This window comes from Moschus berezovskii, chromosome 21 (genome assembly GCF_049115385.1).
Source record: "Moschus berezovskii isolate FMDL1 chromosome 21, NW_MosBer_1.0, whole genome shotgun sequence".
Classification (NCBI taxonomy): domain Eukaryota; kingdom Metazoa; phylum Chordata; class Mammalia; order Artiodactyla; family Moschidae; genus Moschus; species Moschus berezovskii.
The window spans coordinates 24138892-24165717 of NC_142480.1; the positions used below are offsets into that span (position 1 = coordinate 24138892).

The 26826-nt window shown below is 34.7% G+C and overlaps 1 protein-coding gene across 4 annotated transcripts in view; it reads left to right on the plus strand.

Moving 5' to 3' along the window:
- RALGAPA1 (Ral GTPase activating protein catalytic subunit alpha 1) overlaps positions 1–26826 on the plus strand; it is a 207309-nt gene that overhangs the window by 76979 nt on the left and 103504 nt on the right. For 2 of the 4 annotated variants that reach the window (XM_055418250.2, XM_055418252.2), the window contains exons 13-18: positions 2273–2421; positions 5600–5729; positions 7411–7648; positions 8860–9021; positions 17645–17785; positions 25077–26618. In XM_055418250.2, the coding sequence (XP_055274225.2) occupies positions 2273–2421; positions 5600–5729; positions 7411–7648; positions 8860–9021; positions 17645–17785; positions 25077–26618 (2362 nt within the window). The remainder of the gene's footprint in view (positions 1–2272; positions 2422–5599; positions 5730–7410; positions 7649–8859; positions 9022–17644; positions 17786–25076; positions 26619–26826) is intronic. The other 2 variants (XM_055418251.2, XM_055418254.2) reach the window with 2 other exon arrangements.

Below are 26826 nucleotides of genomic sequence, written 5' to 3' on the forward strand. Positions count from 1 at the left end.
GCTTCTGGTCTTGCACCTGCCATCACCCTGGTATATTCTCAACCCAATAGCCAGAGGGATCCCATAAATCAGATCATGTCATTTTTCTGTTCCAAAACCTCTGGTGACTTTTCATCATCCCTGAGTTCTTCCCAGTGATCTGTCAAGCCTTTACATCGTTGCTCCTCAAAGTATGTGGTCCACAGACTAGTGCCAGCCCACAGGTAGTTACAAAATTGAGAGTGAAAGTTTAGAAACTTAAGTCATTTAATATCCCTTGATTCTGATGAGAAGTTTGGGTTTGTATTTTGCATGTCTTTTTCTCATTTCCTTTATCCTATTCATTTTTTAAAATTGTATTTTACAGTAGGATTGGTCTGCAAAAGACTAGGGGGAAAACCTGTCCCTCACCACTGGCAGTATAAGAAACTCTGCTTCATGTGCTCGGGCTGTTTCTCAGCGTCCTCCCACTGCTTTTCCCCTTCCTCACTTCACTCTGTACTTGGTATTCCTCACTTGTGCTGGGCCAGCTCTCACCTCAGGTCATTTAAACTTGCTTTTCCTTTTCTTAGGAACATTTTTCTTCCAGGTTGCTACATAGTTGACCTTTGTCTTTTCTGTTTTAAGTCATCCTTATTTATATTCATTTTCTGCTCCCTGTCACTTCCTTTGCTTACTGGGTTCCATGGGACAATGAGATGATAGTGAGGAATCCTTGTCTTGTTCTTGACTTTTGGCACTGCTTCCATATATTCAGGTTCAGGCAGAACTTTTCAAGTTCAATTGCTGTTAAAACATTTGCTGTAGTTCCTGATAAATACTCTTTTTCAGATTAAGAAATTTTACCTTTTTTCTTAGTGTGCTAAATTAAAAAAAAAAATGAATAAGTGCTAAATGCTTTTCTTTATGCAATGTGATGATTCTACCTTTTCACATTTTAATCTGTTGATAGGGTACATTATATTATTAAACTTTGCTGATGTCAAGGCATTCTTACATTTCTGAGGTAAATATTGGTCATAAAGTATTCTGTTTTGCTTGAGTTGAATTGCTACTTTTTTGAAGATTTTCATCTGTATGTTCTAAAGTATCTCTTACTTTTCTTATATAGTCCTTATCTGGTTTTGATAACTGGGTTATAGTTTTATAAAAATAAATTTGGTAGTTTTTTTTTGTTTGTTTGTTTCTGAAACACTTTATGTACAATAGGGATCATTTTCTGGGAAAATTGGACAAAACTCTGCCTGTAAAGTAGCGTAGGCTTGGTGTTTAGGGATGGATCAGGGATACCTTGATTAGCAGTTTACTGTCTTTGTATTGTACCTCTTTTCTGCTTTTTCTTGAGTCAGTTTTGGCAGTTTATGTTTTATCTACAAAATATCCATTTTATTAAGTTTTCAGTTTTACTGGCATAAAATTATTCACTAAACCATCATTTTAAAGTTCTCCACTGGGTTTGTAGGTACATCCTTATTTTGTTTCTAATGTTATTTGTGCCTCTCTTTTGCTTTTCTTAGTGTTGGTAGACCTACAGAGTCAGCTCTTTTCATGATTTTAAAGTTAGCTTAAGTGTTCTTTGCTCACATGATTTTACAACAACATTTTGTTACAGAGTTCATCCAAGGAATTTAAATCAGAATTGTGGGTATGGAAGATGTGAATGTCCTTGGTTCACAATAGATGTAATGTTCTATTCCTCCAAAGTGTTTTGAGAACCTTTGCACATACCTGTCACTAATATAACAACTTTGTCCTCTGTAACAAAGTATAATTAATGATATTATAATAAATTTAATTAAAGATACATATTGATGGATCTTGATTTATAGTACTGTAATATGCAGTCTGTTATTAATAAAACAGATATGCACACATAATAAACATGAAAAAAGAAAATAAATGATTTTGAACATCTCATTCAGAAAGTTCACCTTGATTGAGGTATCTATCATATTGATTGAGGTAGCTATCCTCTTTTATCCTAAACTGTTTTTTTTATTCTTTCCATTTTATGACAGCAATAAGGTTATTATGTTAAAGCCTCACTTTTAAAAATCGCTGTTTTTCACTTGGTTTATTTTCTTTCAGTACCTGCTAGTAATTGTATATTTGTCTAGATAAACATCAAAGTAGATTTAATGAACTTTAATTTCCCATATCAAGCTTGTGGTAGAAGCAGGATTAGAATTAACCTACAGTCTAATGCTTTTAATTTTGTTGCAGATCACCTAGCATCTTGAATTTTTTCCCTTTAAATTTTGTAACAAACAGCTTATGATTTCTTTTATCTTAGGTGTTTATTATAAACTCTTCAAACATATTTCTTCTTGAACCTGCAAATGAGATAAAAAGTCTTCTGGATGAGCACACAGATATGTGTAAACGAATTCTTAACATTTATCGGTTCATGGTTGTGCAAGTATCAATGGACAAAAAGACTTGGTAAAAAATGCTTTTTTTTTTTTATAGTGTATGTACACATAGTAAATTCTAGAGGAACAGTGTCTGAATAGGGCTGATAACAATATTGTACAGGCTTCCATTATTGAATGAATGAATGACTATAATATTTTAAGTAATAATCATGATGGCAACAATGGTCTCCTTCACTTTATCTCAAACCTCTTTGATCAAACTTTACAAAATCCCTTTGTTTATCTTTCTAAAGTGGGCATTTGATGGCCTTCCCCAGGAATAAATACTGGCATGCATGTATGAATAAATGAATTTATGTATGTTTGAGTGAATGATTAAATAAATGTTTGAATGTATGACTGCCTGATCCCTGAACCTGATATTCAAGGCCTTGTACAGTCAGGCTCCTGACTACTTTTCTAGCCCTTTCTGAAGCCTAAATTTGTCCTGCAGGATGCGATCCTACCTGTCAGCTTTATCAGATTGCTCTCTTTTAAGCAGTCTGGAGTTTTCTTTAGAGAATCTAATTCCTGTCATCTTTTCCTGTTGTTACCGTAACTATCCTTAGATGCTGCCTTCCTTTCCTAACATAGTCTTCCTCTTTCAGTTCTCTTCCTTTCATTCTGTGTTTTTACCTCTGTCGTTTTGTGGTTTTGAAGTCACTAAGTCGTGTCTGACTCTTTGCAAACCCCTGGATTGCAGCATGCCAGGCTTCCCTGTCCTTCACAATCTCCTGGAGTTGGCTCAGATTATGTCCGTTCAGTTGGTGATGAACATTTATACAAGTGCTTTAGGAGCTAAGACAATTTTGACAAGATCTACAACAGAGATGAGGATGAGATGATTAAATAGCATCGCCTGTGTTGTGGATCTTTTCAGAATTGTCTTTGTTCCTAAATTACTTGTCTGTACATGTCTGTTTACCTCACTGAATTAAGATGCTCTACAAGGTATGTACTAGTTGTCTTGTTTTTATATTTCCTACATTTCTTAGCATAGTAACATATATTATGAATACTCTATAAAAATTTAATTGAAAGAATAAAGAGAGATGAGAAGAGCAGTTGTTCAGTTTTTGTAAAGATACTTGTTCACTGTAAAATTCAAACAAAGAAAAGTTTTAGAAAGAAAATAAAAGTTTCCCAGAAGCTCATTCTCTATTAGGTAATCATTGTTTGTCCTTTGGTTGACCAAACCACATAGAGTCACATGGTGTTATGCCATATGTATGTACCAGACCTTAACTAACCACCTCTTGCTGGACATGTAGTTACTTATTTTGTTGTTGGTGGAGAGAACGACAGTAAACATCCTTTTTATGTATATAATTTTCCTCTTTTGACTCATTCTTTAAAAGTGGGAGTACTTAGTAAAAGAATATGCCTAGTTTGTTTTGTTACTTACAGGAAAATAGTTTAATTTTTAAAAAACTTTTTATTTTCCATATTGATATAGTTAAAGTAATTATTGTTATTAACTTATTTGGAGCACTTTTCTGTGTCACATCTTTTTAATCGTTTTACATCTAATTTTTTCTTAATCCTTGTAGCACCCTATGAGTTAGATAATTTTACATGGTGATTCTTAGGCACAAATAAATTATCATTGTTCACACACCTTTGTTTTGAACTGTGGTCCTTCTGACTTCAGAGCCCAAGTTATTGTCAGCCAATAACTTACTTTGAACCATTCTTTGTTAGTCCCTCCCCTTTTTTCTTTTCATATGCTTTGAATCAGTGGTCTTGAGCCAGGTTAAAGTGAGAGACTTCTGTGTGGAACACAATTTTAAAATTTTTGTAAGTTCCCTTGAAGTCATAGCATGATGAAAGATTACTCACATAGTTACATTGAATTTACAAGACTTTATAATTAAAATCATTATTGTATTATAAAGTGAAAAGTTAGATATATGAGTGAATTGAAGTTTGACCACAACTCAAAGTTTTACTGGGAAAATCCATTATTTATTGAATGTGTGAGTGAGTGAGTGAAGTCGCTCATTCGTGTCTGACTCTTTGTGACCCCATAGACTGTAGCCTACCAGGCTCCTCTGTCCATGGGGTTTTCCAGGCAATAGTACTGGAGTGGATTGTCATTTCCTTCTCCAGGGGATCTTCCTGACCCAGGGCTCGAACCTGGGTCTCCCACATTGTGGACAGACGCCTTACCGCTTGAGCCACCAAGACTTTTTGTTTCGTATAGTGAAACTGGAAGCCTAAAGGTTACAGATACATTACCTTTGATTTTTACTGTATGAGCTGAATACGTATATTTGTTTAGTTAATAAGTTCAGATATTGTTCATTGAGTGATACTTTTATATTTAATTCTGCCCTCACTTCCCAGAAAACCATGATACCTACATCTGGGATCTCTTGCTGCCTCCAGCACATTTCTCACATGAACTGTCCCACATAATGCTGTGCCTGGAATGGGCCTGCAGACAAGCCAAAGAAGAGGAAACTGTGATAGAGACTTGGGCTATTAGTCTGCCAAAATCCCCTTGTCAGACTTTTTTTTTGGCTTGTGGTTGAGTCAGTTTTTGAATTACCAGGTGCAAAATAGCTTTATGGTCTTAATATTAAGCATTAAGGAAAGAGAGCCATGGTAAGGATAATACAGTAGTATTGGGTGACTTGCAGTACACATCGAGGATAAAGAGTTGAAAGATGACCACACTAGAAAGGACAGAAAGAAGCAATGAGTAATGATCCTTGCTTTCTCATCAGGCTCATTGTGATCTTTTAGTCTTAAAGTATCATGCAGTTTTTGAAATTGAACCTGGTACAATTCTAGATATGTACTTTCTCCATGTTGTAAAGATGAATGAGGTAGACAGGCATCAAGGTAGAACTGTATTGTAAAGACAAATGAGTGTTCTTCAGTCAGCTCTGTAAGGTCACTGCTTGATTTGTGGGGTGGGGGCATGGAAGCAGTCTCCATATTCTCACCCCTAATTCATCAGCTTTTGTACAAAGTTTTATTTGATGGAGAGGTATTATGGCTGAAAAATGGCTGGTGTAGATTTGTAAAATGAAAATTTATATTTTAATATATAAAGAATTCTGAAATTTTGAAAGATGTTTGCTATTTGAATTATTGAAAGATAATACCATTTTTATAGCAAATATTAATTTCAAAGTTATTCATTAACCAAAAGCAAACATATGCAAGAAGGAAACATTAATTAATTTTTTTACTTTAAGGGAACAGATGCTGCTTGTGTTGCTCAGAGTCACGGAGTCTGTACTGAAGATGCCATCACAAGCTTTTCTACAGTTCCAGGGGAAAAAAAGCATGACTTTGGCAGGTCGACTTGCAGGACCACTTTTCCAGGCAATAAAAATAAATAAATAAATAGATAAATAGGTGGATAGTTATGTTTTTTTTCTTAAGATTCATTAAGCCCTGAACTTGTTTCCTGGGGAAAAAAGCTTTAAGCCAGAAATCATTTTAAAGGAGCTTTTGTAGAGCCAAATAAAAGTTGTGTATCTAAGTAGTATGTTTGCCATACATACAAACAAACAGCCTAGCAGAATAGATGAAATACCGATAACTGATGACATTTGCTTTATCTCTTGTGGGGTACACTTTCGTATGATTGCACAAAGCTGCCTGAAGGCTTTGTGGTAAGATTTAATTGTTTGCTTTATGAGTTTCCAAGTCTCTGGCATTGTTAGAAAAACAAAGCTTCCTTTTAAGTTGTTCTGTAGTTTAACAAACAAAAAAAAGTAAATCAAGATTCTTTCCCACCACAGTATACTGTAAGACTTTATTCTCTTCATGTCTTCATTTGAAGTATCAGTAGTAGTTGATGATATAGGAATTACATGTTGTGTTTTCCAACCCAAGGATAGAGTACTGACTTTACATGTGTAGTAGATTATTTGGAAAACAGAAAGCAAAATAATGTTTTTTTAAAGACAAGACATTAAATATAAATACACGGAAAAAATGGCTCTTAATGTCAAGGATAAAACTATCTCAGATCTAATTCTTGGCCATTTAGTGTAGCTTTTCAATTTAGTATTTTTTTTCCCAGATAGTGCTAGTTTACCTAAAATTCTGTGCTAATAGTGAATAAGTCTTTCAAATCAGCTACATTTATTATTTAAATTCCTCTTGACTTCATTAGTCTTTTATTCCTCCATCATCATTAGAACTAACCCAATGGTGAGTGCTATTGGATGATACAATTTTAGCTTGCTATGTAGAATAATATTTTTGTTCTCTGAATGGAATGGAAAAATCTAGTTATTACTGTTTTATGTCATAAACTCTGCTTATTTTTATCTTTATGTTTAATGTTAAACTTATGTAAAATTTGTTGAGTTATGCTTTAAAACACTTATTTTGTGACTATTTCTTCAGTCGGATTTTATCTTCAGTAGAATTCTATAAAGTTTCAAGGTTACAGTCTGATTAGTAATTTCTGTGCTTTTATAAATAAGTTTTTTATTCTATGATTGAATTTGTACGGAGCACCTTTAATTCCACTGGTGTCTTTAAAGTCAAATTTATCCTTCAAGTTTATGTACAAATTTTCAAAAACATGTATCAGTAAGTTAAATACATCTCTAGTAACTTTTTTTTTTTTTTAGAATATTCAAATTGTGTAGTTAGTGATTCCAGTCTTTTTTTTGAGAATGGTAGTAGTTAGTAGTTAGGTCAGTAACTACTAATTACTCAGTTATTTCAACCTGTAATAATGTGGAGACTTATCTCTTTTTGAACAACATGTACTTAACATTAATGTAATGTACCATGAAGGGTAGTTAAACTTTAGGGAGATTTCAGTTTTGGCAACTTGTCCTAATGTTAGAATGTTGGAAATTGGCAACAGTTGAAATTTGGAGTAGACACTAATGAGTGCATGTGTTACTTTTATAAGTATTATGTACCAAGAAAGGATATCATGAATGTTATGTGATTTAAAATTCTACTAGTTTGGGGATAATTTTTTAATAATTGATTTTGAACATATTTCATTATTATTTCTGATTATTTGTCTTTATAGACTCTTATAGTTGCCTGGATTAAAGCAAATCTAAATGTGTACATCTCTCGAGAACTTTGGGATGACTTACTCTCAGTTTTGTCATCGTTGACCTATTGGGAAGAGTTAGCCACTGAATGGTCACTGACTATGGAGACACTAACTAAAGTTTTAGCTAGAAATTTATATAGTTTGGATCTCAGTGATTTACCATTGGATAAGCTGAGTGAACAGAAACAAAAAAAGCACAAAGGGAAAGGTAAGAGTTGTTCACAGAGATGCTTCATATAAATTTGTTTAAATAATTTGGTCTGGGAGTATCAAGCCAGGGAGAGGAGTGAAGGTGACGATCATAATTTCTCTTAATTATTCCATCCTTAATGTACCCTGAAGGTTAAAAATTTTCAACAGTGAAACATGTACTTATCTTGAAACTGTTCCTGAAGAGCCTTAAATTCAGTAGTTCTGTGCATATCTAATAAAGTTAAGTAGTTCAGAATCTTAAATATTTTATTTTTAACAATTAACCAAACTGAAAAATTATAAAACACTCTTTCTTTTTATCATACACATATTTTTATTAAAACTTAGAAGGTGATTTCATGTTACTGTATTCGAAAAGAAGTGCTTGAGAAATTCTTTTGAAAGCAATTTCCTTAGTTTTAACTAAAAGCAAACATTCCCTGACAATGGATTATATGTCTGTCTGTCTAATGTTAAAAAGCTGGAGAGGGACAGTAATATAGTGATTATATCAAAGAAACATGTTTTTATAATACTGGTAATAGTGCTTTATCACTAAAGTCATGTCTGATTCTTGTGACCCCATGGATGTAGCCTGCCAGACTCCCCTGTCCATGGGATTTTTTAGGCAAGAATACTGGAGCGGGTTGCCATTTCCTTTTCCATGGGATCTTCCTGACCCAGGGATTGAACCTGGGTCTCCTGCATTGCAGGCAGATTCCTTACCTACTCAACCATCAGGGAAGAATTTTATAATACTGAGTTTGCTAGGATTTTTTGTTATTAATAATTAGTTGCTATCCAGAGATTACACGAGTCACATTTCATACTTAACAGTCCAGAGTGGTAAGTATGTGACCAAACTACTTTTTCCTGGTCTTTGGCTATTACTGGCAGGTAAAGATAGAGTAACTTCCTTCACAGGATGGATTTTGGTTAGTTCATTTTCTGTCCTTTTTTGCTTGTCCAAATGTTTCACTTCAATATGAAATAAGTGGGTGACAGAGGATTTATTATCGCTTACTGTTGGTAGTGTATTGGTGATGGTGCCTCAGTTTTGGAATGTGATTTTTACACAATAAATTTCAAAAACCCTTTCAGTACACAAGCATATTGGCTAGTTACTTTATGAGTAAACCTAAGAATCTGAGGCAGAATGGCATACATAATTTGATACAGTTATTGATGAGGTGACAGTGCACTGAGATTGAACATCTGCATTTCTAGGAGTGGGACATGAATTTCAGAAAGTTTCAGTTGACAAGTCATTTTCTAGAGGATGGAGTCGCGATCAGCCTGGCCAAGCCCCAATGAGGCAGAGAAGTGCAACAACCACTGGTTCCCCAGGCACAGAAAAAGCAAGGAGTATAGTACGGCAAAAAACTGTTGGTATGTACTTCGTAACATCATGAGAATTGTATGCAGCGATATGTTTATAGTTCTTAGTAACAATGTATGCAAACACAGTTTTCATATCAGTTGTTTTTCTGTTGTTAAATGAAAAAGTTCTATAGTAAAACTTACTTCAGGAATACTTGGAAGTCTGATGACATACTGTGTTATTCCTTTATGCTAGTAAGATGTATCTTACATTACTGTTTCTATGTGGTTTATTTTACCATTGATGTCAATATTTTTAAATTGTTATTTTACAGAATTGAGAAGTAGAACTCTGATTTCACTGTACAGAACTCATGCATTAACTGATGTAGTTTCTAATAAACATGAAAAAATAGGGTAGCTTATTTTCAGTGCTACAATTATATAATTATATTGGCTTCACAGACTTCCAGTGAGGAATTTATGTTTTCTGCTTATAGACAGCTGAGGCCAAGGTAGAGTATATTGCTAGGTTCCTTGCTGCCTTTAACAGGGAGGGAAGACATTTCTAGTCTTGGAAATATCCACAGAGGGCAATGATGGAAAGAATTTCTGGATGTGGGATCACTTGGCATACTCTGGACCTAGTTACCATCTCACTCCTTTTCCTCTCAAGATTTAAAACCTAGTCTTCATCATAGTAGAAAGAGTGCTGCAGTGAAAAGCAAGAGGACTTTCTCCTGATCTCTTTTCACTCTCATCACTAAATAGCTAGATAACCTTGAATAATTTACTGAACTTTCTAGACTTTATTTACTTCATCTGTACAGTTAGAATGATAATAGCTCATATGCCTGAAACAAAAGTTGCTTAAAGTTACTTTAGACTTTGCAATCTATGATTCTGTGAAAGTAGAATTTTCTGTGGGAATGTATCTATATTTTATAGAGTCAATGAAAAACACTTATTTTAAATACATTTAAAATTGTTGTAGCATATGTCTTCTATAAAATGAGGCATTTTAAAGTGTTAAGAATTAGAGTTCTAAAGGAGGAAACAAGTAGAAAGAGAATAGGGAAATTAAAGGTTTTAAAAGAATTTAAAATGTTTAGTTTAAAATTGTTCAAAAGAATATTTTCACAGTTGTCTCCTGCCTGTAAAATAACCATAGAATTATATTGATTGTATGTCAAGCAAGAAGAGTAAGAAATTATACAAGGAAAAAGGATATTGGATAAAAATTAATATAATACTTAGACATTTTGGTATAGAATTATATTTTGAAATTCTTATGAAACATGTTGATTACATCTGAAATGCCTTTCTTCATTTTATGTTAAGGTCACATGTATAGAAAACATTTCTATATTAAGAAGGAATTCTTCTAAGTTTAAAATTTTACTTTATTTTACTTAAAAATAGAATATTTTTTAAAGGTTATATATATTTTTCTGATTATAGAGGTAATTTATGCTTAATGTGAAAGATAAAAGTTTAAAGAAGCGCAAAAACATCTTAGGTGTCTAATGAGAAGAAATCATAGCTAACATGGTGGCATATTTCTAATCTTTATAAAAGCATATAATGATTAAAATACTCATCTTAAGTGCATGCCTGACTCTAGTTACTTTCTGATACCTCTGTCAAAATCTTATCTGGCTTGTTCATTGGATTGACCAATCAGAAGTTTAATGCATAATAAATTTTGTTCAGAAAGGTGCCTACATAAAGTTAGAAAATACTAAAAGGGGAACACATTAAATTAGGATATTCTTTAGACATGTATTTTCTTAAATTTTTAATTTTTTATGTTTTTAGGGAATGTACATAGTTAAAAATTCAATGTGATAAAGCATATATGTATTCTAATAAGTCATTCCTACATCACTGCTCCTCACCCACCCAGGTCACCCCATTAAAGATAACTGCTATTACTAGTTCTTGAGGATTTTTCTAAAACTGTGCATATAGTATAATGTATGCATAGCTTTTAGTCATTCAGATGAAAAATACTTCTACTCACAGTAGAAGCTTTGTTGTAAGCATTGAGGATACATGTGAGAACAAACTTAATAAAGTCCTTTGAAGCCGACATTTCTTGTGTCAGGGGAGACCCATAATAAGCAGATAAACCAAACATCAGGCAGTATTACATGCTATGAAGAAAAGTAAAATAGGGTAAGGGGCAAGAGTATAAGGATAGAGAAATGGGACTGTTAGATAGGTAAGTCAGTGAAGACCTGTCTATGATCATATAAGAACAGGGACCTGAATAAACTGAGAGGAATCATCTGGGGGAAAAGTGTTCCAGGCAGAAGGAAAAGAATAAAAGCCCTAGTCAGAGTGTGCTTTGTTATTTAAGGCTTCCCTTGTAGCTCACTCAGTCAAGAATCTGCCTGCAGTGCAGGAGACCTGGGTTCGATCCCTGGGTTGGGAAGACATCTGGAGAAGGAAATGGCAACTCACTTCAGTATCATTGCCTGGAATATCTCATGGACAGAGGAGCCTGGTGAGCTGCAGTCCATGGGGTCGCAAAGAGTCGGGCACGACTGAGCAGCTAATACTTAATGAGGCCAGAGTGAGAGAAGTGGAGTAAGAAAGACAAGAGTGCAAGGAGATGAAGTCAAGCTGTAATGCTGTATCTTAATGATTACTGCATATCAGAAAATGTCGAACACCTTTCTTCAGATGTATATTACATGACAGTACCATAATTTAACTTGTATCCTGAAGATGGACTTTCAGTTTATTTCCAGTTTTGTGGTGTTAAAAATTACACAGAATATAGTTATGTATACTTCTGTAACTTGTGCTTGTATGTGGATATGTCCGTAGGTTTAGTCTATAGTATTTGAAATTTAATTGCCCTTAAAAAAATGAAATACCACCACCTATCTATCAGAATGGTTGAAATCCAGAACATTTTATAACACCAAATGCTCACAAGGATATGGAGCAACAGTAACTCTAATTGGTTGTGAGACTGCAAAATGGTACTGCCACTCTGGAAGATGGTTTTGTAGTTTAGAAAAGTAAACAGATTCTTTTTGTAGAATGAAACCCATCCTTGGCATTTATCCAGGTAAGTTGGAAACATATGTCCACACAAACACTGGCATGCAAATATCTGTAGCAGCTTTATTCATAAACTTGGAATTTATGCCAAAACTCGGAATCAACCAAGATATTCTTAAATAAGTGAATGATTTAACAAACTGTGGTACATCTATACAGTTCAGTTAGTTCAGTCACTCAGTCATGTCTGACTCTTTGCGACCCCATGAATCACAGCATGCCAGGCCTCCCTGTCCATCACCAACTCCCAGAATTCACTCAAACTCATGTCCATTGAGTCGGTGATGCCATCCAGCCATCTCATTCTCTGTCGTCCCCTTCTCCTCCTGCCCCCAATCCTTCCCAGCATCAGACTCTTTTCCAGTGAGTCAGCTCGTCGCATGAGGTGGCCAAAGTATTGGCGTTTCAGCTTTAGCATCATTCCTTCCAATGAACACCCAGGATTGATCTCCTTTAGAATGGACTGGTTGGATCTCCTTGCAGTCCAAGGGACTCTCAAGAGTCTTCTCCAACACCACAGTTCAAAAGCATCAATTCTTCAGCGATCAGCTTTCTTCATAGTCCAACTCTCACATCCATACATGACCACTGGAAAAACCATAGCCTTGACTAGACGGACCTTGGTTGTCAAAGTAATGTCTTTGCTTTTTTAATATACTATCTAGGTTAGTCATAACTTTCCTTCCAAGGAGTAAGCATCTTTTAATTTCATGGCTGCAATCAGCATCCGCAGTGATTTTGGAGCCCAAAAAAAGAAAGTCTGACACTGTTTCCCCATCTATTTCCCATGAAGTGATAGGACCAGATGCCATGATCTTTGTTTTCTGAATGTTGAGCTTCAAGCCAACCTTTTCACTCTCCTCTTTCACTTTCATCAAGAGGCTCTTTAGTTCTTCTTCACTTTCTGCCATAAGGGTGGTGTCATCTGCATCTCTGAGGTTATTGATATTTCTCCCGGCAATCTTGGTTCCAGCTTGTGCTTCTTCCAGCCCACCGTTCCTCATGATGTACTCTGCATATAAGTTAAATAAGCAGGGTAACAATATACAACCTTGACGTACTCCTTTTCCTATTTGGAACCAGTCTGTTGTTCCATGTCCAGTTCTAACTGTTGCTTCCTGACCTGCATACAGGTTTCTCAAGAGGCAGGTCAGGTGGTCTGGGATTCCCATCTCTTTGAGAATTTTCCAGTTGATTGTGATCCACACAGTCAAAGGCTTTGGCGTAGTCAATGAAGCAGAAATAGATGTTTTTCTGGAACTCTCTTGCTTTCTCCATGATCCAGCGGATGTTGGCAATTTGATCTCTGGTGCCTCTGCCTTTTCTAAAACCTGCTTGAACATCTGGAAGTTCACGGTTCACATATTGCTGAAGCCTGGCTTGGAGAATTTTGAGCATGACTTTACTAGCGTGTGAGATGAGTGCAATTGTGCGGTAGTTTGAACATTCTTTGGCATTGCCTTTCTTTGGGATTGGAATGAAGACTGACCTTTTCCAGTCCTGTGGCCACTGCTGAGTTTTCCAAATTTGCTGGCATATTGAGTGCAGCACTTTCACAGCATCATCTTTCAGGATTTGAAATAGCTCAACTGGAATTCCGTCACCTCCACTAGCTTTGTTCGTAGTGATGCTTTCTAAGGCCCACTTGACTTCACATTCCAAGATGTCTGGCTCTAGGTGAGTGATCACGCCATCGTGATCATCTTGGTCATGAAGATCTTTTTTGTACAGTTCTTCTGTGTATTCTTGCCACCTCTTCTTAATATCTTCTGCTTCTGTTAGGTCCTTACCATTTCTGTCCTTTATCAAGCCCATCTTTGCATGAAATGTTCCCTTGATATCTCTAATTTTCTTGAAGAGATCTCTTGTTTTTCCTATTCTGTTGTTTTCCTCTATTTCTTTGCATTGATCTCTGAGGAAGGCTTCCTTATCTCTCCTTGCTATTCTTTGGAACTTTGAAAAGGTACAGTGAGCTATCAGGACAGGGAAAAAAATATGCAAGAGCTCCGAATGCTATTGCTAAGTGAAAGAAACCAATTCGAAAATGTTATATACATGGTTATTGCAACTATATGATATTCTGAAGAAGGGAAAACTGAAGAGACAATAAAAAGATTGCTGATTACCAAGGAGTGAAAAGCAAGGCAATGAGGAGGGAGGAATAAGTGGAACACAGAGGCTTTAAATAGAGCAGTGAAACTATTCTGTATAATACTATAATTGTGTATACAAGTTATACATTTGTTAGAAAACTATAGAATGTACAACACAGAGTGATCCCTAATGTAAACTGTAGACTTTTGTTAATAACACTATGCTTTGAAGCTTAGAAGCCAGGCAGTAACTTTTCTAGTTATGAAAGTCCTTGATGGCTTCTTCCGGTAGAAGCTTTTGTGTCCACATTGAAAATCTGTTGTATAATGTAGCTGCCTTCGTTAATGATCTTAGTTAGATCTTCTGGATAGCTTACTGCAGCTTCTGCTTCACCACTTGCTGCTTCCTTTGTACTTTTATGTTATGAAGGTGGCTTCTTTCCTTAAATCTCATGAATCAACTCTGCTAGCTTCAAACTTTTCTGCAGCTTCTTCACCTCTCTTAGCCTTCTTAGAATTGAAGCAAGTTAGGGCCTTACTCTGGATTAGGATTTCACTTAAAGGAATGTTGTGGCTGGTTTGATATTTCCAGATTACTTTCTCCTTACCAGCAATTAGACTGTGTTGCTTTCTTATCATTTGTCTCTTCAGTCTTAATTTTCTCCAATAATTTTTCCTTCGTATTTACAATTTGACTGTTTGGAGCAAGCAGTCTAGCTCTTGGCCTATATTGACTGTTTACATGTCTTCCTCACTAAACTTAATCATTTCTATTAATAGCATTTGATTTACAGTGAGAGATGTGTGACACTTCTTTTCACTTGAAAACTTAAGAGACCATTGTAGGGTAATTCATTGAAGTTGGGCCAGTTGCAGTGGCTTTACAGAGATTCTGTGATATAAGCTTTAAATTAGTAAATCCCCCAAAATCTCTGTAGCTAATTCATTGTAAGTTATTTTATATAGTGTAGATTGCACAGCTGTGAGGCACTTAACAGATTTCCAGGTAAACATAAAGATAGTAACAGATGGAGGGGTGTCTTTTTGAAGAATTCATTCAGGATCATAGCACACAAGTTTATATCATAGTGATTATGGGGAAAGTTCCAAGGGAAATGCCCAAGCTCTTGCTTCAAGTTGGTAGTAGAAAAGAAAGAATGGGAGGAATTGTTATTTCCAGGGAATTACCTAACCCAGGGGGAAAACATCAAGAAAGCTTGTAATTCATCTGTGGAATCGAGAATTTGATTCAGTTTGGTTCTAAAAGAAATACCGCTTTTTAATCATATCTGATTATCACTGTAGATGGTATTTTACTTTTTGTGTTGATAAGCAGCACTTTAGGTTTTACCTTTGTGTTTATATCTTTGTTCTAACAAGTTTTAAGGAATGATTATCTTGAAGTCAACATAACTTTTATTTCAAATTGGGTCATAAAATTGTTGACCACTTTCACAAGAGGGAGAGAAAACCAGCAGAAAAACATGAGTAGGGTCAGACTCTGACATTTTGTATATGGTTTCCATTTTAAAATATGCTTAACCTTTAATATAATACATGGGAAGTCATACACTGAAGGTACATTGTTGCCTTTTCTTAATATATTCCAACCTTCCACATTTTACTACACATAAACTTATAAAAAAGCTACTGTTAAAGAATCTTATTTTGCCAGCATTAATAAATTTGGGGAATAGGGACTCTTAGATTATTCTTTGCCAGTGATAAACTCTATGACATACATCTAGTTTTTGGTTAGTAATTTTTTTGGTTTTCTCTTCTATATGTTCACAATGAAAACTTTAGTTTTTTCAAATGATTTTGCTGTGCTATCCAAATATAGGTACTCAGTCAGTAAAGATTTGTTGAGCTCATATGTGCCAGGCACTGGAGATATAAAGATAAGAAGATACAGTTTTTGCCTTTGAAAGGCTGGGAGACATATAAAACATACAGTCCACTAAAAATAGATCGTAAGCTTTGTAAAAAAGAGGAATTCTTATTTGTTTTGGTAACTGCTGTATTGCTAGTAAATTAATTATGTGATAAAGTCTTAAAGCTTCACAGATGAGATGACATTTTATATATGAAGGAGTGTCGAGAAGAAAAGAAGACCAAATATATTATGAACTCATAAGGCCATGTTGTGAAAGAGCATGGAATTTTCTTTTTTTTTTTTTTTTTGACTAAATAACAACAACAAGAGGAATTTGGGGTTTTGATATAGGTAGGTTGTGGAGGGTGGGATGGCTGTGCCACTGCATGGCACATAAAAGATGTAGTGGAAGGACTTCCCTGGAAATCCAGTGGTTAAGACTCTGCTTCCACTGCAGAGGGTGGAATTTTCAAGAAATGGTATAAAGTTCTGTGTGGCAGTAGCATGGAATAACAGTAGGAGCAGATGAAGTTTCAGTGGATATTGTGGTTGGATTACAAAGGCCCTGATACACTTAAGGGATTTAGGCATTGGGGAACCAGCTGTTTCTAATAATCAGGAAAACCTAAGATTTTTGAAATGATGGTAACAGTCAAGTATATATGTATTATGTCACCATTACACTGGATTTTATGCAGTATTGTTTCTTTTAAAATCTTTATACCCTCATTTATTCAAGAATCTCTAAGTGTTAAAAAGTACTTGAGATATAAACTTGACAATTTATTTCTAAGGGTGTCAAAATTTGTCTTTAATTTTGCAAACTGGTTACTTTTCTTTTAAGAAATTACCAAATACAACTAAATACAAATGAAAAAAATTTTTAATTTAATCTTTTTAAGTTTTTATGTAATATAGTTAAGATTTGAATAAACACAAACTTATTTCTCTCAATAACTTGATTCTTCATGCTGATTCCAAATGCTATTTTCTATAAATATTTTTATTTAAAATTTGGATACTGTTATTTTTATTATAAATAAGAGATACTGATTTAATTAAGCATTCTTCTTCTATCAGGAACAGATCCTAACATGAGATTCAACCCTTTAGATTATGAATTACATACAATTCTCTAAAAAAGACCTGTGAGTAACTTTGAAACTTTATTAGGGAAAAGTATGAAAGTAGGAATTTGCTCTTGGAATTCAGCTTCATTAAGAAGAGTGGCTCAGAATGGCTCAGAAAAATGCCCAAATATGGTACCCAAAATCTCTTGAAACTATTGATATGGGTTCTTTTCAGTGTTTCTGTTCAACGAACTTTTCAGTCTTTAGTTTTGAGAACATAGTGCTAATTAAAGTGTGTGCTGTTTTTAATGCTATACCATTGTAATTGCTAATAATGAAAAATAAAAATCATTTTCCTGCTTTACACCAAAAAATTTACATTTGAAATGTCATGTGTGTTCTCTGATTTCTTTTCTTACAGCTTGCCAGTATTTGCCGTGCTGAAATGTTTTAATTTAAGATTTCCTTCCTTTGTATCTTTTAGTTTTCTCTGTTGCTGCTTTTTCTATGACACAAGCCTTTCATTATAGTCACTCTTCTTTTTTCCTTCCCCACTTCTTTCTTTTCCTTTTTTAAAGCCATGAGAAGCCGATCCATTGGTGAATGTGCTCTGCCATCGGCCTATATACGCAGTGCTAAAAGTGCTCCTGTTCTGATCCATACTTCCAAACCCTTCTTGCCTGATATTGTTCTCACTCCCCTTTCTGATGAGCTTTCAGGTAGTGCCACCTCTGCTAATTTCTGCACCACCTTTTTCACTTTTTAATCCTTCTGCTTTCAAATTTTGCTTAATCAAATAAACTCTTCAAAGTTAATTTCTTTGGGGGAGGTGTGGGAAATTGGGAAAGTGGTTGAGAAATCAACATTTTGAGTTATTTGAACTCTAATGCTATCCTTGCAGTTCATTCTGGAAGTGCTAAGTTTAGTGCTGTGCCAATGACCAATATTTGGGGTTGTAAATGGCCGGGGTTTTTTTTTCTGCTTATGTCTGATTTTTCTTCTTCTCAGGTGGTCAGGTGAAGTAGTAATGTATATTTATAATTTCATTTATAATGTCATCATTTGACTGAATATATGGTAAATATTAAATAGTGCATTCTCTATCATCTGTAGTAATGAAATTTAAGCTAGGGGAATCAAGTATATAATTGAAAAGTTGCTTTGGAATAAACCTTTGCATTAGATTATAATAGTGTATAGAATTGTAATAACTAACTTTTAAATCAAATAGTCAAACCATTCTGTGAAGCCCCAGTTTCTAAGGAGCCTCAGAACCTTTCCTCAAAAAGTGATCAACTTTCCACTTCTGCCTCAGGTCCTTTATCTACAGTATTGGGATGATCTCCTCTTTAATAAGGCATAATTAACATAATAAAATGCATAGTTTCTAGGTTCATTTCAGTTAGATTTGAGAATTGTACACTCCTCATCATCTTTCACCCCAAACAAAATTTAGAATATTTCCATTACTCCCAAAATTCCCCAGTGACACTTTCAAGTCAGTCTCTCTCTCTCTCTCTCTCTGACACACACACACACACGCACACTGTCTTTTCTACCACCTTAGCTTAGTTTTTTCTTTAAAATTCTTTTTTCTGTATGACTGGAATCTTGTAGTGCCTTGTCTTTTAGACAGAAGCAAGTTTGTTTTTAATATACACTTGGTACTTGAGCAATGCAAGGGTGAGGGTTGCTGTCCTTCCACATTATCCAAAATCCATGTATATATAACTTTACAATGAGCCCTCCACTTCTGTGATTTCACATGGGCAGATTTGATCAACCACACATAGTGTAGTCCTGTAGTACAAATTTATTTGTAAAAACCCACAAATAAGTGGACCCACACAGCTTAAAGGCTTCCCTGGTGGCTGAGTGGTAAAGAATCAGCCTGCCAATGCAGGAGAGGCAGGTTCAATCTCTGGGTTGGGAAGATCCCCTGGAGAAGGAAATGGCAGTCCCCTCCAGTAATCTTGCCTGGGAAATCCAATGGACAGGAACCTGACAGTTCATGGAACCTGTAGTCCATGGGGTTTCAAAAGAGTCGGATACAGCTTAGCAACTTATGTAAAATGTGCTGGCTTTTGTGCATTCTTGGGTGCTTTCCTATCATTTTCTTAGGAGTGTTTCCCTCATATTGTGACTTTTGGTGGGGTTACTGATTTTTAACAACCTATTTTTGTACCCTTTTAGGTCCTAATAAACTGTAGGCTTATGCAAGAGAAGGTGCATTTTTATTAATAATGTTATTTCAGGTTCATGAAGGTCCCTTCCACCATCCCTAATCCTGGTAAGATCAGAGATTTTTCCCAAACCAAGAGGAGGTACACAAGTGAAAGCTAAAAAGGAAAATGAACTATGTTTTTTCATAGTTTAATCTGTCCCCCTGATGTAAGCGGGCTTAGTTGAACTCATAATAAATATTTCCTGGGTACATCTTCTTAAGAACAGGAGTTGAGGTTTCTGTAACAACTTCACCAGTAAGACAATGAAACTACCCATAGACAATCACTCTAGCTTTTGGTTAGAAGTATAGTTTTCCAAAAAAATATTTACCTGATACACTTGAATACTTAAATGGCAAATAGACACTCCTTTTAATTCTTTTATATTTGTTTAACATGCTGTGATTTCTTTCTAAGAGTGAACTGTCAGTTTTCAGTGTACTCTGTTGTTATCTAGCCCTTTTTCCCCCTCCAGTATTCTGGGTTACATGACCATTCAGTCTACATTGCTGTAAATGTGATTCTCTATGGTATAACTCTGGATAGGTAGACTAAACTAATTGAGTCGCTGAGTATCCTTGGAGAGTTTTTCTAAAGCTCCGGGAACTATTTCAAGGGCATTGACATAGTCAGTGACAGAGTTCTTAACTTCAAACTCATCTGATGGTGAATAAATGTTTCTTCTCAGACTTGTGTCTGTCTCTGGTTTTGATATAATATCCTGGGGATTTACGGAGATCTTACTTTATTTTTTAAAGCTCTGCAGCTAGTGCTGGTGTCTGGGCAGGCACATTTTCCCTGTCATGTCTCCTGTACCACCAGATTGTACTTTTGCATATATGGTAGCCCAGGCTAGCAGTCTGTATTTTCCTAAAAAAAGAAATAGAAGTCAGAAAGCTCAGTAATTTTCCTTAAGTAAATTAGCTTTCACTGCCAAAAATAATACTTCCATGGTAGAAGGCATGTAAAAGAACATAAGCATGCTAGGCAACTGACTTTTGCAACTGTTGTTACTATTTTCTAATCAAGTACTATCTCAGTCTGAAATTGTTAACAGGCCCAGTTTCTTCCCAGTTAGTTCTCAAAACTGCTAATTTGTTTGCCACATTTGATGCTGTTAAATTCTAAGCTGTCTAAGCCATGTTACATAGACTGCTAAGGTTACTAGCAGTACTTCATTATTTGAATCGACCACTGTAGAGCAGAATGTTTTTGATCTTTCAACTTTGAGTGTCAGGAGAAAGAAGATGGTATGTCTCATGTCCTGTCTTGTTCCTAAGATCTGCCTAATCAGGAGAAGAATTTCCTATCTAACTAAACAAGTAGGGCCTTCTTTGCACAATCAAGGAATTTATTCCTTCTCACCAATATGTGATAGTAATTTTCTACAATTTTTGCGCCTAGAACACCAGCAGATTCTAGTGTAATTCTAAATTACAATAGAATTTTTTTCACTGAATTTGTGTTAATTCTTTTAAAAGTACATCTCAAGAAAAATTTGAAGCTAACTTAAACACGGTATTATTTTACATGTTCGCAAACAAATACTAAATCTGTATAATTTTCTTATAAAAATATGTTGGTCATTTATCTATTTCCAGAATTTGAGTCAAGGAAACAACATTAAAAGTGTAAGAGTAGATGATAGTTTAGTATTTTAAATTTTAGTCTAAAATTAATTATTTTGACTTGGTTTGTTGCTTTTCAATCTTTTCATGTGATTTTAATGATGTGGATACTGCTTTGAATTACCTACAAAGTGAACATCTAGTCTTAAAAAGATGTAGAGTTTTTGCTAGCCTCTACTAATAATAATTCTTAACTTACCTTGAAGGTACATTTTCATTATAGCCCAAATAGGCAAAAAAAAAAAAAAAAAAATTTTAATTACATAAAGGATATTGTCTTTTCCTCTGGTAATTCCAAAAAAACCTTGAGCCTCTAAATAACATCAGTTTTACATATATTAATATAAATGATTTTATGAATTCAAGAGCTGTAAAAATATTGCCACTCATAGCTACTGTTTGTGATTTACTGGGAATAGAATTTAGCTTTGGTAAAAGGGATTTGAGTACTTTTTTCTGTACCTCGTTTTAATTTTCCAGTAGTATCTTAGTATTATAAATTAAGTTTGTCCCTTGAGAAACTAGCTTGATATTTTACTAGTTAGCAGCTACTAGTTTTTAATATAAAAGATATGCTTCCCTTCTACCAGTCTTTATTGAGCCCCTACTATGTGACAAGAGCTATTTCAGACAATGGGGATATGGTCATGTTAATATAAAAAAAAAGAAAATCCTGAAAACTGGTAGATTTCAGTGAAAAGAGTTGTTTTTTTTTACATTACAAGCTAATATTACACTTCAATTTACAGCTCATCTTTTCAAAATATCAAAACTTTTTTGAAACACAACATTCAGAAAAAACTATGTTTTAATCCAGAGATGATTTCCAACATTTTAATGGTAAAACATCATTAAGCAAATCCAGAGATGAAACTTGACATTTCAGATACTTTTTAGGCTCTATAGGAAGCATTTTCTCAATGTTCACTTATTTTTTTAAGTTTATTAAAAAACTTTTTTCTTGTTTTGTTCAGTCATTGGTTAGTGATTCTTTAGATTGAACTCATTTAATTAGACACTTGTTCAAGGTAAAATATAAGCAGCTTAATTAAATAGTTTTAAAGGCCATGTCTGTTTTAACCTGTTATTACCATTATTTTCAGCAATCCAGTACAAAGTTTATCCATTGTGTTTTTCTGTATAATTTACTAATACTTGTAGTTGACCTAAGTTTTGATTCCTAAGATTCTTAGCTTTATAGAGATAAATTACTGTACTGATTTATAATTTATTAATAGTAATTTTTAATTATTTCATGAAAACATAATATATATTATTCAGGAGATAAGAACATGGACTAATTTTTGCCTTCCTTCAAATCCCAGCTCTCCACCTTCTAGCTGTGTATCCTCAGGCAAGTCTTACAGTTTCTTCATGTGTAAAATAGGGATAATATACCTAACTCATGAGGCTATTGTGAGGATTAAATGAGTTAATATACAAAAGATGCTTAGAACAGTGCATGTAGGAAGGACTATACAGTCGGTCCTTCATAGCCAAGGTTGATTGAATACAAATAAACCTGTTGGTTTGGAGAGCCAACAGTATTTATTGTACTTGGCCATTTTATATAAGAAACTTGAGTGTCTGTGGATTTTAGTTTCCATGGGGTCTCCTGGACACCAGTCACTAATGAATACAGGACAGCTGTGTATGATTGAGCTGTCATTTAGACATTATCTTCAATAAGGTTCAGGTTTATTTCTTTAAACTTTAAGCCTTGTTAGAGTCAGTTTTGCTTAATTTCAAGTGCTGATTTTGATTTCCTCTCAGCAGTTACTTTCTTCTTTGATTTTATGCGATTAGTGTTATATGCCCGGGTAAGAACTGTATCTTAAAACAAACTTTCAGAAAGCTTTTTTGTTGAAACTTAGAATTACTAACAGTACATTATTGTTATTAAAATATTTTCATTTTCTTCAAAGCCCTTGTCCTCTTAGACTTGAACATTTTTTAGATATTCACATGTACTAACAAAAGTTTAGGGAAAAAACAAGCTGAAATAATAGCTAAATTTCCTAACATGCAACATGAAGACTAGATTTGGGAGGAAATGCCTAAAAACAGAACTTCACAGTAATCTTTATTGGTTTCTTTAGAATGGAAAAAGTATGAGATTACCAATAAAGGAAACTAAACATTAAAACTAATATTCAACTTTTTCCTGAAGTTCATATATTTTCTAGTCTCATAGCATTAGATTTTAATATCTTGATTTTAAATTTGCAGCTAAAAATAATTCCAACTATAAAATTCTTAATAATTTTTATAGAAAAGTTATATAATTTGTGTTCTTTGCTGAGTCCTTTTAGAATATTTTGTGGGAAGAAACTGGAGTGCATGGTGAATATAGTCTCTTGGCAGAGGTTCTTATGACCTATTATGGGACACAGACCAAAAATACTTAGCATTTGTCAAGATGCACAAATACGCATTACTTATCTGCTACAGTATTACAATATATGCATAAAGTTTCTGCGGAAATGCTTTGTTTTTCATTTAGAAGAATTTGTAAGTGAAGTGTATGAAGAAGAAAACTAACATTTTTAAAAAGTACTCTCAACTTAATGGTAAAGAGTTGTTTCAACTTTAGGAGATAGTTTATATTTGACATGTATTGGGAGTCTCAGTGTATATCTTCAGGAATATAGTGCAATTTTAGTATATCACAGACTGCTCTTGATTTGAATTTAGTATAAGGTGACTCCTTTTGGACCTCATACAAAGAAAGTGATATCAGTGAAATAGCAGAGGTACCAGCCTCTCTTCATCCCTCACATAGATCCCGAGAATATTTTGAATTACTGTCCCCATTTTATAAATGAGAAAACTTCTCAGAGTCTAGAGTAAGAAAACCTAAGTTTTAGATCTTGCACCATTTCAATAAATATATCTGTTATCTTGGACAAGTAACTGTTTTCTCTGGATATAAATCTTCTCATTCTCATCAGTTATAGTTCTGTTACTTCTAATCTATGCATTACAAGCCTAATGAGTACCAATATCAGACTTTTTGACTCTTTGTCCCCTTTTCATGGTATTTTTCTGACCGTGTCTTTTAGTAAAATGCCAAGATGTTTTTGTAGACATGACATTTTATCAGTAGAAAAAGTTTTAATTTGTATATATCTGTACAATTAAATAGTATTTCATATTGTGATTTTCAATTTTATACATATTTTTGAAAATCTATCATATACTTAGCATTTCAGGCACTAAAAACAATGTAATGACATGGAACACTAAGCCTGCTTCTCAAACTTGAGAAGTGGTTTCCTCGCTTTAGGACTCAGTTTGTTCAGTAGGAGAGTTAAATAATCTATCTGACTCTCCATCTGACTCTCAAATCTGTAATTTTTAAAAGAAATGTAAGAAGCTGTAGGTGCAGTTTTTAGGGTTCGTTGGTTATCTAATGGAGTGGGCCAGTGTTTGGCAGAGGAGATTGCTTCCTAGTAGATTAATGCTGTTTGTGTCAGAAATGAAAATGTACAATTTTTTTAGCAGTGTATTGATTTTATTTGATAGGGTGAATAGATTTTGCAGGGTAGGGGTAAATAGATTTTAATAGTATAATAAAATAAAGTAAAATACCTCAGTAGAACTGTTAACTGGTTTCTTGACAAAGAGAACTTTAGGAAGAGGATGGAGATTTCCAAGTGTAATTTAAGTGGTCGAATAGATAAGCAAAATTTGAAGAAAAGGTGATGTTTCTTGCTGGTAAGGAAGGAAACAGGAATTTATGAGACTAGTGGGATACTATGATCAGCTTTTTTGTGTTAAGATCTACTTTTTTCTGCCTGAAACTTTATTAGGAAAAACTGAATAGCAAGTTTGAATTGCTTGATTTATTGGCACAGCTCTATCTTTAACTGCACTTCCAAATGTTTCATCACCTCACTGTTTGTTCTATGCATGTTAACATTTTAAAATGTATTCTGGTAGTTTTCTAATTCATTTATACTACATGCTATATTGGCTTGTGCCCATCATTATTTAAAAACAAATTTGTAGATTGTCTTTCATTGAGCTTACAAAAAAGTCTCAAAAATTTTTCTTTTGAAGCATATGCTTAGAAAATGGTTGACATTAATACTTATTTTTTTGTATTTGCATAGTTTCTACTCTATAATTTTTCTTTCTTTTTTTTTTTTTAACAGATATTGATGATGCTCAAATACTTCCTCGTCCAACTAGAGTCAGACATTTTTCACAAAGTGAAGACACTGGAAATGAAGTTTTTGGTGCTTTGAGTGAGGAGCAGCCATTGCCTCGAAGTAGCAGCACTTCTGACATCTTGGAACCATTCACTGTTGAACGAGCCAAAGGTGCAGTTCCTGTCATTGACAGTTCATCCCGTCATGCACCAAGCTTGCAGAGTTCCACAGAGGCTTCTTCAATAACTAGATCCACTGAGAGCCACATCACTGATACTCATAGTAGAGAGTCTTCTCTGGAAGTTGGTGATAGCATATATGACCATCTCTGTCACTTAATAGATCCAGTAGAACTTGCAGATTCAGCTTTTGAACAAATCCAGTACATTGACCTTGAAGGAGATGATGATCTTCTTTCCTCCCTGAAAGAATATTTTAAGGAAACCCAAGAAAGTCACAGTAAAAGCGAGTTAGATAAAGATGCAGCTTCGCAGGAAGTGATCTCTGTTGCAGTAAATAAGGATGAAAGATCATCCTTAGATAAATTAGAGTACATAGACCAGGAAAGTAAATCAGAAAATACCACCTCTTTTGTTGGAACTCCTGAAAACATACAGTTTCAAAAAGAACCAGACTCCGCTGTCTTCACAAATATTAGTGCACCCAACCAGTTAGACAGCTTTATGAAAACAAAAACTTCTGAAAAATGTAAACAACTAAACAATGATAAACAATCATCGGAATCTAGTTCAGGTAGCCCTTGTGATAAAGAAAAGAGAAAACATCTGTATAGACAAACAGCCACAGAATTAGATGCCTGTATAGATATAACACTAGCTGAAAAGGTTAAGGGTGTGCAAATTAATGAAAAAATCACTGTCCCACATGTTTTGCATGCCAAGAAAACTACACTAAAAGCAGCTGTTAACCATAGAATGCCTCATGTTACAAGCACTAGCAAGCTTTCTCCAACTAAAAGGAGCTTATCTGAAACAGTAACTCACAGAGCCAAAATCATGAAAATTGCTACTAAAAAGCGAAATAGTGTTCATGTTACTTTTAGACCTTCTACTGAGTCAGTTCAGTTTTATAATCCTCTGGAAAACAAAGAGGCTCCATGGAAGATGAGACTGCGGAAGCTCAGTGGCTTTAGTGGTAGTAATAGCAACATCAGCAACCCCCACACCAGCTCCAACAGTGCTGCAGAGCTAGTGAAACCTGGTGTGTACAGGCCTCTAGATACAATTAGTGCAGCATCAGCAAGCAGTGAAACAATTAAGGAAGCAACAGAGATTCCCACCGCCATACTACAAAAAGAAGGAATTGCAACTAATCAGTTAGGTAGTCGTAGTACTATTAAGTCATCAAGTCACGAGGCAGGACTACCGCAGGGCTCCCTGGGTGGCGTTTATAAAACTGTTGTCCATGCTCTTTCGAAGCCGAAGGCAAATGTTTCCCCACAGAGGCAGAACAGAATGCCACCAGAGGCTCCACTGAGGGATCTGTACAGTCATGTAATGGGCTATTTTGGAAGGAAAGCTGCAGGTGAGCACTAACTGTGCAGAGCGCAAAAGGAGAAGACAGCACCAGTTTGGCTTAATGCGACTGAAGCAAGCTATAAGCAATCAAAAAGCTTTGGGATGGTCACTGCTTTCTCTCTGTTTGGTTATGCATGCGCCTTTCCCCAGCTGTATTTTTCCCAGCATAAAATGTTTATTTAAATTACTAATTTCCCTTATAAAGCATTTAGTTA